The sequence below is a fragment of the Phymastichus coffea genome, unplaced genomic scaffold, assembly GCF_024137745.1.
Source record: "Phymastichus coffea isolate CEN01 unplaced genomic scaffold, Cenicafe_Pcof_1.1 PCOF00008, whole genome shotgun sequence".
Lineage (NCBI taxonomy): Eukaryota > Metazoa > Arthropoda > Insecta > Hymenoptera > Eulophidae > Phymastichus > Phymastichus coffea.
In genome coordinates, this window is record NW_026706819.1 from 7,020,640 (window position 1) to 7,035,818 (window position 15,179).

Here is a 15,179-nt window from a genome sequence, read left to right on the forward strand (position 1 = left end):
AATTTTTTGTACGTTCCTCAACCCAACATTGGGAGGTGAATCAAACGGGTTTCCACTTATTCGCGCGCCAGCTTATGAATAGTTTGCGGTCGATTTACATTAAATTTTTAGTTCTTTACTTATAGTCTCTTCATTCCATGATAGTTACTTATGCGAGTTTGTTGATTTAAACGTAAATTTATTATCATACTTTTAATTATTTGTTCATTTTGTTTATTTTATTAAATTTAGAGTAAGATAGCGTCATTTAAATTTACGGTCCTCGCTTACCACATTCTATAAGAATAGAGCTTGGACATTTCTTACGCGTTTATTCAAGTTTAAGTTTGACTTTCAGTATGGCTTCCGCAAACGACGAAAGACTGGAACGCGTTAAATATTTGGAACAAAGGATTAAGACTTTGAAATCGTCCATTCGGAGTTTAACCGAATACGTGTCAGGTCCGTCGATAAACCGCGTTAATGCGAATTTGCGATTGACGAATTTAGCGGGTATTTATCAGGATTACGGTGAATTTCACGAAGAATTGGCCGATTTAAATCCCGAACACCCGTTACTCCTTGAATTTGCGACTATAGAATCTAGTTATTATGAAGCGGCAACAAAGGTCACCGAGCTTCAAGCGCCCGCAGACCGCCGCAGTCTTCCAACCAATTCCACTGCAAACTTCGGAAGTTTCAACGTTTCCGAGAGGCAGATGTTGCCTAAATTAAAGGAAATCCCTGTCCCTTCGTTTGATGGCGATCATACACATTGGGCGTATTTCAAAAACAAATTCATTGCTTTAGTTCACTCCCGAGACGACATTAGCGACGCCGTAAAATGCAGTCAACTGCTTACAGCGTTAACGGGAAATGCGTTAGAGAAGGTTAACCATTTTGATCCAAGCGATGAGGATTATCCTCGTGCGTGGAAAACTCTGCTCGATTTCTATGACCATAAGCGTATCACCGCCAGTCATCACTTGAACGCTCTTCTGGATCTTCCCAAATGTTCACAAGCATCTGCTGAACAGCTCGCTAAATTGTTGGACGGAGCTAGACAGCATCTTCACATTCTTGAACGTTTAGGTTGCAAGTCCGGGGATGGTCACCATCATCGAACGGTGTTTGCCGGCCGCCTCTAAGAGTCGATGGAATGACAGGTTGGATATGGATAAACTTCCTACTTTGGAGGAACTTTTTAAATTCCTCCAGAGTAGTATTTTTAAACTCCAAGCTTTAGAAGCCTCTTCCAACACTGGCTCTTCTTCTAAGAATAATCCACGAAAGCGCGCGGGCGAGTTTGCCGCGACATCGTCAAACAAGTTTAGCAAAACCCATGCTCGAACTTTAACCACTACTTCTTCCACTTCGTCTTCATCGCCCCCAGCTTCGGATGTCCGCCGTTGTCCCAAATGTGCAGGAGATCATCGGATTTTTAGATGTCGCGACTTTCTATCACTTGAGCCGCAAAAACGGTTTGAGGTTGCGAAGTCAAACAATTTATGCCGTAACTGTCTTGCAAAACATTCGCCTCCATGTCCTAACTCTGGTCGGTGTAAGAAGTGTTCTAAAAGTCATCACACTCTCCTTCATTTTGAGAGGGACAATCCTCAGCCCAAGGTATCTGGGAAACCAGCTTCCTCAAGCTGACTAGTTCATCCTTCATTTTGTTCGGTTGCTTTCTTACCAGATTCTCAATTGATGCCAACAGCTATCGTAAAGGTCAGGAACGCCGCGGGGAGGTTCGTTTCGGCTCGGGCATTACTTGATTCCTGTTCCACCGTTAACTTAATCACCAACTCCTTTGCTAACTCTTTAAATCTACCCATCAAATCCTGTTCAGTGAATATCGGAGCAGTTGACGGTTTGAGCACTGCTTCGACGTTCCAAGTTCAGGCAACCTGCCATTCAAATTGTAGTAACTTTCAATGTAATCTAAATTTCCTAATAGTACCTAACATTGCCGATACCGTGCCCAGCGATACCTTTCCTCGCGAGCTCTTTGACATTCCCAAAGACGTTTCGCTAGCTGATCCTCAGTTTCATCTACCAAAGCCTGTCGACCTTTTGTTGGCCTCTAATACCACATTTTCGGTGTTATGCGTCGGTCAAATCCATCGAAACCATCGATCGTCCTCCATTATCCTCCAGAAAACTTCTCTAGGATGGGTAGTGGCGGGCGGCTCTGGGTTGACGTCTTCCTCCAATCAGGGAGTTTGCAACGTGGTGAAGCTCGACAAGCTCATCGAGAGATTCTGGATCATTGAAGACTTCGATCATGAGCCATGTAAATCTCGTGACGAGAAGGCTTGCGAACAACACTACGTTGACAACACCACTCGTGATCCCTCCACCGGACGATATGTTGTGCGATTACCCTTCCGAGATAATAAGTTCAGTCTCGGAGAGTCGAAACAACGAGCGTTGCGGAGATTTTATAGTTTGGAAAGGCGATTTTCGTCGGACCCCACTCTGAAGGCCGAATATTCCAAGGTCATGGACGAATATATCTCGTTGGGTCACATGACCTTGTGCACTGAACAATCCACTGGAGATGAGTACTTTCTTCCTCACCATGCAGTGGTAAAGGAGTCCAGTGAAACCACCAAACTTCGTGTCGTCTTTGACGCTTCGGCGAAAACCTCCACCAATTTGTCTTTGAATGATGTTCTCATGGTTGGTCCCACTATTCAGAACACTATTTTCGAACAACTCCTTCGATTTCGGACTCATCAATATGTTCTTACCGGGGACATTGAAAAAATGTACCGACAAATCCTCGTTCATCCTGACGATCGTCGATTCCAGAAGGTTTTCTGGTATCACGAAGGTAAATTGGCAGTGTTTCATTTGAACACGGTAACCTTCGGTGTAGCCTGCGCCCCTTTTTTAGCGATTAGGACGATTCATCAGCTAGCTCGTGACGAGGCTCAAAACTTTCCTCGAGCTAGTGAACTTCTCTTCAGAGACTTCTATGTTGACGACTTCATTTCCGGTGCTAACTCCCTTGAAAATCTCATCTCAATTCGGGACGAGATGATCTCCTTGCTCAAGGTAGGGGGATTTCTCATCCGAAAATGGTCTTCGAACCATCCTGAAGCTTTCAATGCCTTCGATCAGTCGACCTTTAATTTGGATTGTCTGGTTAAGGGAGATGTCCTGCAGAAGACGCTGGGAATCGTTTGGCATTCCCAAGCCGATCTCTTTGGTTACTCTCTCGACCAGGTCGATGCTCAGGTTCTCTCGACTAAACGAAAACTCGTCTCTGAGTTGGCCAAAATATTTGATCCCCTTGGGTTAGTCGGACCGGTAATCTTATACGCCAAAGTCTTAATTCAAGACTGTTGGAAGGCGAAGATTAACTGGGACGATCCTCTGCCTCAACACATCCATACTAAGTGGAAATTATTGGCGAATCAACTTCCTCTCTTAAAGAACTTTTCAATTCCTCGTCAATTCTTGCTTCCGAATCCTACAAGCGTCGAAATCCACGGTTTCTGCGATGCCTCACAACAGGGTTACGGTGCTTGTCTCTTCGCGAGATCGACAGATGCCCATGGAGCGGTATTGGTCAGACTTATTTGTAGTAAGTCCAAGGTCGCTCCCTTGGGTGGAGTCACGATCCCGCGATTAGAGCTGTGCGCAGCTACTCTCGTCAAGAAACTCCTAGTTCAATCCAAACCTCAATTCGACTTCCCAATTCATCGAATTGTTCTGTGGTCGGATTCGACTATCGTTCTATGTTGGTTAAGAAAGGCTCCACACTTGCTCCGAACTTTTGAATCCAACAGAGTCGCAGAGATCCAGTCTTTAGGAGATCTAGCGACTTGGAGACATGTTCGGTCTGAAGATAATCCTGCGGACGCTCTTTCGAGAGGTCAGCTACCGAGTGAGTTGGAAGAAAATTCTAAATGGATAGCTGGTCCCGCTTGGCTTTCTTCACCAGAAAGGGACTGGCCTCCATCTTTCGATCCCTCTAACAGGGAAATCCCCGATTTAGCTCCAGCGACTTGTTTAGTCACTACCAGTGCAGCATCCTTTGAAGACATATACTCTAGATTTTCCTCTTTCGAAAGGTTCCTTAGAGTCTTTACTTATTTGTTCCGTTGGAAATCTCGAACCCATTGTGTTCAGAAACCAATGAGATTGTGTCCTGAAATCGTAGATGAAGAACAGCGCATAAATCAGATTATTAATCTGATTCCTCCATTACAGCCGTCTGAGATCCGACGGTCGGAATGTGAGATAGTAAAATTGATCCAAAGGGAACGGTTCAAACTTGAATTTCATCGCTTAGAAACATCAACCAAAGGCTCCAAATTAGGAACTCCTTTTGACAATCTCAATCCTTTCATTGGGACTGACGGGGTGATTCGAGTAGGAGGTCGTTTGGATCGGTCTAAAATCCCTTACGACCAACAACATCCAATGATCCTCCCTCAAAATCACCACGTAACTCGCATCATCATTCGACACTTTCATGAGACTACTCTCCACGCTGGTGTTCAAACCACCCATTATGCCATTCGAGCAAGATTTTTTATTCTTAATGGCAAGAGTCAGGTTCGATCTGTTCTTCGTCATTGTGTTAAATGCATCCGCTGCAAACCTCCTTTGAGTAATGCTCCAATGGCTAATCTGCCGGAAGCTCGTGTGAGCGAATCCTACGCTTTTCAGCATACCGGCGTCGATTTTTTTGGCCCGCTCAGTGTCAAGGAGAAGGCCCACAAAAATAGATCCTTCATCAAATGTTATGGGTGCGTTTTCGTGTGTCTTTCGTCGAAGGCGGTTCATATAGAGTTGGCCACCGATCTTTCCTCGAAGGGATTTTTGGTCGCATTTCGTCGTTTTCTCCATCGCAGAGGGGTCCCATCACGGATGTACTCTGACAATGGAACAAACTTCGTGGGGGCCAATAAAGACCTTTTGGAGATCTATCAGCTCTTTGAAACTGAAGAATTCAAAGGAGACATACGAAATTGCGCATTATCTCATCGCATTGATTGGCACTTCAATCCTCCTGTATCGCCTCACTTTGGTGGATTGTGGGAAGCTGCCGTGAAAAGCTTCAAACACCACCTTAAACGTGTCGTTAACAATCAGTTTACCTATGACCAACTAGAAACCCTCTTGATCGAGATAGAAGGAATCTTGAATTCTCGCCCGCTCTGTGTTCTTTCTTCCGACCCTAATGACCCTCTTGCGTTGACTCCAGCTCACCTATTAATAGGTCGTCCGATCAACGCCTTACCAGAAACTTCTTTGATTTCAGTTCCAGAAAATCGACTATCCACTTACCAAGTTTTGTCTAGATCTAGACAGGCCTTTTGGGAAAGATGGCATAAGGAGTATCTCCACGAACTCCAGGTTCGACAAAAATGGCTCCACCCCACCGCTGAACTTAACATTGGAGACGTCGTGCTTTTGATCGAAGATAACGTTCTTAGCGGTAGATGGCCTCTGGGTGTGATCATCGAGGTTTTTCCTGGAGATGACGGCGTTATTCGAGTTGCATCTGTCAAGACATCGACTGGAATATACAAACGCAACATCACCCGTTTATGTGTGTTGCCGACTAAATGATTTGTTGATACCCCATTTTGTTGTTCACCTCATGAATCTCAACTATCCTTCCTTTCACTGATGCGTTAAATGCCACAGATGTGCGCGATTTTGCTTGCCCGAACTGAGTCGAGCTTGATCGCATTCTGTGAAGCAAATATTAAGCCTGGCCCGCGGTACGCATAGACAGAGTCTTATGTAGCCAGAAGACCATTGTAACATACTTTGGTGCGCGATACCTAGTGAGTCCCGACTAGGTTCCCTACCTCTATGTTGAGATTCAACTCGTTCGTTGTATATATTTCCTTAGGTTAAGCAATCGTGATAATTGTGATCATCCAGGCAGTCACTCCAAAGGAAACTGACCTGTCAGCGTTTCTAGTCAATGTACAACCCAGTCATTGAAGATGTGCGATCTTCCACGTTGAATTTCGTCATCATATCATTTTACTGTATGTGATCTTGCGTAATTTTAAGGTATTACTCTTGTAATCTGCTTTAGCTCTGAACTCTGTTCAATTGCTTTCGCAGCCCTGGCCGGGAATATGTTACGGCGTAACTTATACTAGTGGCGTTTTTTCTATCCTAACGATAAGTGGTTATGCGCACGTTAGATGGCGACACGTAGGGCTTCCGGCTATCTCGGCGATAAGCGAAGCACGTGCATGCAACCGCCAAAAACTGACAGTCTACTTCCTGCTTGAGATACGGGCACAACTAAGTTCGGCTTTCTAGTCTTATCTTAGAATCACGGTATCGCGAGTGAATATAAAGACGCAAATAAACGAATTGCGCACCCTATTTTAAAGGTGAGTGTCAAAGTGAAGCCATCGAAGGCATAATAATAAAATCATAAATTTGCCCCCCTTGCCGATCGTTAAATAATTACAAAGTTCGTTGTTCCGCCATTTTAAATTGCACCACGTGCATACAAAACCAAAGAGTAATCGGACAATTAAACAATTCTAGTGACGTAAATCATTAAAACTAAATAATATTAAATTAAACAATATTAAACTATTTCACATTCATTATATGAAATAGTACAAGCTTCTTGATAGCTTATTTATATCTTTTCTTTCTTGGTGCTTGATGTAAATCCTCTTGAACCTAAATAACATTACACTATTTTACATTCATTATGTGAGATAGTGCAAGCTTCTTAATAGCTTATTTATCTCTTTTTTTTGTGCTCAATGCACGTGTGACCGGAAAATCTGCTCACTGCAGTACCGACACACTCTCTTTTAACACGTAGGTCGCATCCTGCAACACCGACCGTGTTCAAACAATTTTACCTTTCCTTTACTACTTCTTTTTGTTAAATAATAATTACCGTCTGCGTCCGATGGATAAATCGATGTCTAGCGAGCGTCGGAAATAAAGTGCGTGCGTATAAACTTGCGACTACACTTCACCTTATTATTGTTTCCTACATCTGTCATTATTTATTACTCATTCTTATTTCTTTTGATCATCTCATCAATTTCATTTATTCAATAAAAAGGGTTTTTGTGCGTACTGAGCTTTTCCCTTTATACAAGTGTTGTTCATTTCTTCCCTTCTCCTTAATTAATATATAGAACCTTTTCATATAGTATCTTAATAATTTTTACTGCGTTTAAATATTACTAGGCATACCACCTAAGGTATAGCAATTCTCTAACGACAATTCAATCGTTCTCAAGGCGTGCATGTAATAGCGTTTCTATTAATAAAGAACAGTGAGCATACCGGCAAAGCGAGTTGCCGACAAGCGTGCGTTCATGTAAACAAACGCGCGGGCCGACCTTCTGTAGATTTTGAAGAATAATAAAGGATACCGTTCATATTACTAACAAGTGCTTTTCGATCCGCTTTTACCTCATAGCTTCCACTCGCTTTCTAATTTATTATAGGTTATTCACAATTACCGGTTGACTGACGCATACTTACACATGCTCTCCGATTTGCATATTGAGCATAATCAAACACGCGCGTCCTTTTAGTGTAATTGCGCGCATAAAATAATTAAACGGTTTTACCCCGTTACAATATACATATTGTATAATAATTATAATAAATTTTAATAATTTTATAATAGTTTTTATAATAAATTTTGTATTTTTATAAATAATAAAAACTTATTATTTCATTTTGGTATTTACAGGTAGTGGCACTTTTTTTATTAAATCATCTTCGGTAGATAACACACACACACACACATATACATGTTGAGTTGCGAAAAAAATCATCATATACTAATTATAATAAATATATTTACGTCTAAATAAAAAAAAAAATATATTTACTACTTTACGGAGGAAAATCAGAACGTGCGCAACAGAAGGAGCATCTGTTTCGACTTGGAATTCTTAGCCTTTCTTTATTTCACTTCGAAATGCTTTTCTTATACTCACTCTCAGATTAAAACCTACAGTGCCGATCACGCACTTTTACCCCCCCCCACGGGCAAAATCAGTCTAACTTCAAAGTTTTATATCTCTGGTAGAAATTAACGTACAGAGACGCGCGTGGATGCGTTTGAAAGGTCTTTCGGAGAGCTTTCAAATGATATGACTTACGGTTGCCATCGATTGTTTTTTTAAATTTTGCAACAATTATGCAAAATTGAAAATTCTGAAATTTTTTTATTATTTTTGACAATTAGCCAATTTTGGAAAAAAAATCGTACGAAAATTTGAAGTACACCATTTTTTAGCTATTACCAAGCCCTATCTGAATCACTCATCAAAAATTTATTTTCGTCAAATATGACGCGCGCACGGGCATTTTTTCCTGGAAGTGACAGTTTTTTTCAACATTTTTTATCTCCGTCAAATTGTAACAATCGAAAAAAATTTATAGGAGAAAAAATGTTTGTTGTTTCACGTAGAATACTGCAATAATTTTTTTTTTGGTTTTTCGAAAAATTTTTTTTTTCGGTTTAAATTATTTTTCAAGGTCGAAAAAAAAAAGATTTTTTTTTATGTAATTTACGATACTTGTTATGTAGTATTATTGAATGGGTGGAAAAAAATTTTTTTTTGTGGTTTCTCATCTTTTTAGCGTACCGACTGTGAGAAAAAAAAATTGAAAAAAACCGAAAAAAAAAAATTTTTCGAAAAACCAAAAAAAAAAATTATTGCAGTATTCTACGTGAAAAAACAAACATTTTTTCTCCTATAAATTTTTTTCGATTGTTACAATTTGACAGAGATAAAAAATGTTGAAAAAAACTGTCACTTCCAGGAAAAAATGCCCGTGCGCGCGTCATATTTGACGAAAATAAATTTTTGATGAGTGATTCAGATAGGGCTTGGTAATAGCTAAAAAATGGTGTACTTCAAATTTTCGTACGATTTTTTTTCCAAAATTGGCTAATTGTCAAAAATAATAAAAAAATTTCAGAATTTTCAATTTTGCATAATTGTTGCAAAATTTAAAAAAACAATCGATGGCAACCGTGAGTCATATCATTTGAAAGCTCTCCGAAAGACCTTTCAAACGCACCCACGCGCGTCTCTGTACGTTAATTTCTACCAGAGATTTAAAACTTTGAAGTTAGACTGATTTTGCCCGTGGGGGGGGTAAAAGTGCGTGAGCGGCACTGTAAGTTGCACGTTAGACACACACAAAAAAAAAACATTTTCGCTAAATTAAACGGTCGGACGTTACATTTATTATATTTATTGAAATAATATATATAATATTTATTATAATTAGTATATAATATAAAAAAATTCATTATATACTAATTACAATAAATATATACTAGGTGGCCAATTTTAATCGTCCCACCAAGATATTTCGATTAGTATGCTTTTTTTCAAAAAATGTTTCAGACAAAAGTTGTTTAATTTTAAGGGGGCCATATTTTGGTGATATTGCATTTGACCTTGAACATGTTTTTCCAAGGTTATTTGAAGGTCAATGTTGTTTTTTAAATAGATACACCTATTTTTGATGAATTCCTATTCTTGGTCAAATATTCGCAAACTACGTTCATTTCTATGTTTATACAAGGTCATGTCTGTGGGATTTAAGTGACCCCCACCTCATTTCCAAGGTCATTTTGAGATCAACTTAGGAAAACGTTATTCGCAGCCTACAACCATTTTTGCGTTTAGATGAGGTAATAAATGTGGGGTTCATGTGACCCCATCCTCATTCCCAAGGTTATTTCGAGATCCACATAGAGTGGAAAATCCTATTTTAAAAATCTCTATATGCCCGCAATCCTATTTTCAAAATTAATCTTAGGACAAATCTTTAAAATTAATTCAACATCTTTTGGTCATAATGTTCGGTTTTTATGACTTGTGGTTCTTCCGATGTATGCTTTATAAATTCTAGACAATGGAATCCATTTGAAAGAATGTAAAACTTACACTGTAGTAACATAGTGAAGCAAGATTAGTATCCTTCAGGGTGTTTAATAATAACATACTTGGAAATTAATCATAGTAGAGTTTGATACAGTATTTTAACATACCACGTGTCTTTTGACATACCACGATCTCTAATGTAGAATTCTTCATATTTGTTGAAAATAAAAGATAATTTATCAAAAATGCCCTTCTGTAATACATATCTAAGTATCATATCTGTAGTAGACTGCAGAAATTTGTATACAAATCTTTTATTATTTTTTCTACAAATTTTCTAAGTATCGTAGATTATAAACTTTTGGTATTACTATTGATCTGGTTGTTATGAGATCTTTTTGGCATCTTCTTTTTGATTGTTTATCGAAAATTTTATTAAATGTCTAAGTTAAGGTTAAAATTTTGAATAGGCCGACTATCCTTCCGAAAAAAATATAATTCTAGTTCTCGGAGAGATTGATAATCGTTACAGAGTAGCTACAAGACTTAATGCGCGTCGCTTTTCGAATAGAAGATATCCTGATCATACAACTTTACCTCGGCTGACTCGATGAGATCGAAATGAACGTTTTATTCGCTGACGCAGACGCCGTGAATTTGATAGAATCGATGCTCGCAGATTAACTGTTCTAGCGGCTGTCTATCTGGATCCTCACATCAGCACAGCTGACAAATAGAAAAAGAAATCGATATACCTAGAACAACAGCTTTGCCTTTTCTTAATAGACTTCGATATCATGCTTACCACATTACCTTAGTTCAAGACTAAAGACAAAATCATATTGCTGTGCGTATCAACTTCTGTCAATGGGCTTTGAGAATGATAGAAGAAAATCCTAATTCTTTCAGATTAGTAACATATATTTAGAGTTGATAAGGAATAGGTTAACAGAAATGTTAGATGTTGATCTAGAAACAAGAAGATTGTGATTCCAGCAGGATGGCACGTTAGCTCATTTCGCACGAATTGTTAGTAATTTTTTGGACGTGACGTACGGAGAACAATGGATCGGACGAGAAGGTCCAGTCGACTAACCTCCATGTTTACCGGATCTCACATTGACAGATTTTTATTTATGAGGATATCTCAAGAATGTTGTTTATACAGAACGTCTAATAACGAGAGAGGATATGATGGTTCGCATCCGCCAAGCTTGTAGAGCTATTTCAAGGGCAACGTTGTTAAGAATAGTTGAGAATTTCCAAAGGCGTTTGAATCTGTGCCTCGAAGCAAATGGCAGACAATTTGAACAGCCAATTAGTGGGTAAGAAGTGAGAGGCACGAGGACTCACGGTAAACATGCACCCCTTACTGAAACTCCTGAATATTTTCCTAGGTTAATCTCAAAATGACCTTGGGAATGAGGTTGGGATCACTTGGACCGCACACGAATTACCTTGTCTAAACGCAAAAACGGATGTAGGCTGCGAATAACGTTTCCTAGGTTGACCTCAAAATGACCTTGGGAAAGGTGACTCATAAAAAAGTGATGGATGCCATATGGAAGCATTGTATTCGTGATCTAATTGGCTGAGATATAGTCACGTGATATACTGTTATGGTAGCAAATATGCATGTCGATGTGATTTCGACTTGTGATTTTATTAATAAAAATTCATTTTATCGTAATTGATACGGTTAATTTTGAAGATAATGAAAATAAAAAAAGTATGCTGCATTGTTACTTTTACATCCATTTTATAAAACTAACAGCGAGTAAATCGTTTGGTAAAAGTGAGAGATTATTATGCTTTGGAACTATTCTGATAATCTGATATTTGAACGTGTAAGATTGAAAGAATGTTGTAATATCGCAATCTGGATTAAAAGAGTAGGATAAATGTTTAATAGTAATTGGACCCGTATGGTTGAAAAGAACTATAGAGATTGTTTATGTCCGTTTCCGATATGATAATTCATGAATTTAGAATACTCGAAACTGTTTTACTAATATCAGTTTTCCACTATGATATATGTTTTGTAACAAAAATTAAATAATCCACCTTTGAAAAAAATGATTTCTTTCGTTAAATAAGTTAATCAATATGATAAGAAATGAAAGGTAAATAAAAGCGTGCGAAGTACTTCCGATGTCACGAGTATCATTAAATAATTAAAATGAACTTACAAATATTTTGCACCTATCAGGATTCGAACCCGCGATCCTGAAATTGCCAGGCAAGAGTTTATCCATTGAGACACGAGAACCATTTCAAATTAAAGTTAGAATTAGATATATTTTCAAGAAAGTATGAATGTTATTGACAGATTTTTAATGTATTTTAATAATTCTTACGAAGAGAAATACGTAATTGTGTTTTATTGAATCCTTTTTATGTATTTTAATATTTTAAGGAGGTACTACACCAAATAGAATTAACAATGCTATAATTATGAAACTTGGCACATTACAAGACTAATACACATAAAAGCTTCAGTTAACAATTAGGAAGCTGTGACGCGAAATATTTTAACACTGTTTCTTATGTAAATCCCGCTTTATACATGATATCTCAAAACTTAGCAATGATAATAGAACCAAACCTTTTTTAATCGCAAGATACTTTTCTGAGGATTAATTTTTGATTTTAATATTTGAGTTTAGAAGAATATTAGTTTATTAAAAATAATAAAATTCTCCAAAAAATGAGTTTTTTTGCTGGCCGCGTACTCATTTGGCAACGTTGCAATCACATATATAGATATACCTACGCATAACCGTACCAACTATAAGTATATTATGTATCGTGTTTACTGATTTGGCGGTTTACCATGGATGAAGAAAAACTAAAGTTTTTTATGTGGTAGAGAAAAAGAGTCACCGAAAAAGTTTTTAACCAAAGGCGTAAACAGTAAGAATTTGCAAAGACCATTCGACAAAATCAAAAAAAGAATGAGAGTGCTGTCAGTGCTGATGAAAGTAAGGTTGAAAAGAGTAAACCTAACCTCGTAGAAGGTCGTCGATTAATGCACATCAATACTTTAGCCGAAGGAATGATTTGCAAAAAATGTAACAGCAAGTTACATTTTTCAGATTTAAAATATAAAAAGCAGTATAGATTGGCGTCAGTATTTGTTATTAAATGTCAAAAATGTCAAATTGTTTGTTCTGCTGCTTCAGACAAGCAGCATGAGACAAACAATCATCAGATACACTTTGATGTAAATTCTAAAACTGTTATTGGTTAGTATTAATAATGCAGTTTTAAAAATAAAAAAAAGTTGTTAAGTTAGTATACACAATAAATATAATCATTTTTTTAGGTTCGTTGAATGCTGGAATAGATAATACACATGTAAATAAAATGTTGGCTGCATGGAATATGCCAGCATTACATTGGACAACCTTTAAAGCTCATGAGAAAGAGGTAGGAGTTTCTATCGAAGAAATGCCCTGGGAAAGTTTAAAAAAGCAACATTAGAAGAAAAACAATTAACAATTGAGAACCTTGATGTTGTTGAAAAGTTGTTGTAAGTTAATGTGTAATAACTTATAACATAATTTTATATAAATTTATATATATTTATACAGCTAAATGCATTAGCTAAATGAAATTTTACTACAAATTTTCATCATTCTACGCACATCAATTTTTATAGTTAATGAGATTTTTATTAGACAATCTGTTTTTATTTTATTATGAACTTATTTAGATCTTTTGTCATTTTACAACTGCGCTTGTATATTTTATAATGTATAGTTCTACGCATACATACTTTTATTTTACACATTTAATTATATATAAATTAACGTATAGTGATAAATAAAATATTATTCATAAAAATTTCTTTTGTATGATTCTGTAATGATATATTTTTTCAGACCTGTTCATTTGAACCTTAATTTTATTTTTCCAACTTTACCTAAAGGCGTTGAATTAAAAAAAACAGAAGTACGAGGTGTGTTCAAAAAGTAACGAGAATTTTTAAATTTCGCGGGTTTGGAGAGTCCGCTTGTATAAAATTTTTTTTATTATGTTGGTACACATGCCCCTGAAGTACGATAAAACTTTCAGCAATATTCATTGCTTACTTTTTAAGTAGCAGCCGCTAACGTTAGACGTGTTTTTCGAGCTCGGCGATTTTCGTTTGTGAAAAAAAATGGATCAAAGAATTTGTATTAAATTTTGCGTAAAAAATGAAATAAAGTGTAGTAAAGTTTGTCAAATGTTAACAAAGGCATAAAGTGAGTCTACTATGAGTAAAGCAAGGATTTATGAGTGGTGCAAGAGTGGTCAGCCTCCGTGCGCCATAGGCTGGTCTCTGCTAATTTTTCTGGGTTCTATCTCGGTAAAGAAAGCCGGCGCTGACTTTCACAGGCCGAAGTTCGCGCTGGCTGGGAAAGGTTGACACAAAGAAACGGACACTCTAATTCAATGATATTACATATGGCGATCTCATTTATTGACGCCTTTTCACAAATATCGCTACAAGATTAACTTCGCCGCGGCGAGCGCGCTCGCTCAGCCTTTCCACGACAAGAGTTCGCGAGATCACACGAGCGAGATCGCTCAGCGTGCGCGATAAAATCAAATACGCAAATGTCCGTAATCGAGCGAGAGCTGGTGCGAGAGAGACGAACAGGTTTTCGACCCACCGGATGCCGACGGTCCGTCGGCAGAGAGACGACGCCGGCGAAAGCGCAGGCCCGCTGGAAGTGGCGCCCTGGCGATGACTGGGACTGCTGCAGGAGAGGCCGCAGCACGGCCTTTGCCCCGGGGACGGCGAATGGTCGCTGCGTGTCCGGGCTCGGCTTGGACCTTCTGGCTCTCCTGGTAAATGGCAGTCGTACTTCTGGCCGTCGGTTCTCTCTGGCCGAAAATGTCCTCTCGTTCCGACTCTCCTTAGGCGGCCCTAATTACTTGAGAGCTCGCGCCTAACTGCCCTTCTTCTCTCTTAATTTTCCAAGCCTCGCGCCGCCGCGCTCCCACTTCTCTCGCCGTCAAAAATCAGTCAAAATCGCTCTCTCTCTCTCTCGCTCTTCTCGCTCTCACTCGCACTCACGGCGACACCTCGCCGATCGTCGCGCTCCTCCCTCCAGATCCTGCAACGACACAAGTATGTAGTCGCTATATAGCGTATACTTGGTCGCTGCGTTCATGCGAGGAGAGTGCCGCACACAGGGCCAGCGAGCATCGCTATAGCCCTGTCACAGTGGTATAAGCGTTTCCAAGATGACCACGAAAACGTTGAAGATGACGAACGACCCGGACGCCCAAGCACATCAACAACCGATGAAAACGTGAAAAAAGTGAAAGAAATGG

General features: G+C 38.7%; 1 protein-coding gene across 1 annotated transcript; it reads left to right on the plus strand.

Moving 5' to 3' along the window:
* The first annotated feature begins 338 nt into the window (after positions 1-338).
* LOC131670464 (uncharacterized) lies at positions 339-13,337 on the plus strand. Its single transcript, XM_058946080.1, has 5 exons — positions 339-441; positions 490-1,074; positions 1,937-5,548; positions 13,037-13,099; positions 13,180-13,337. Exons 1-5 carry the CDS (start codon positions 339-341, stop codon positions 13,335-13,337), a joined length of 4,521 nt encoding a protein of 1,506 aa, XP_058802063.1.
* Positions 13,338-15,179: the final 1,842 nt, after the last annotated feature.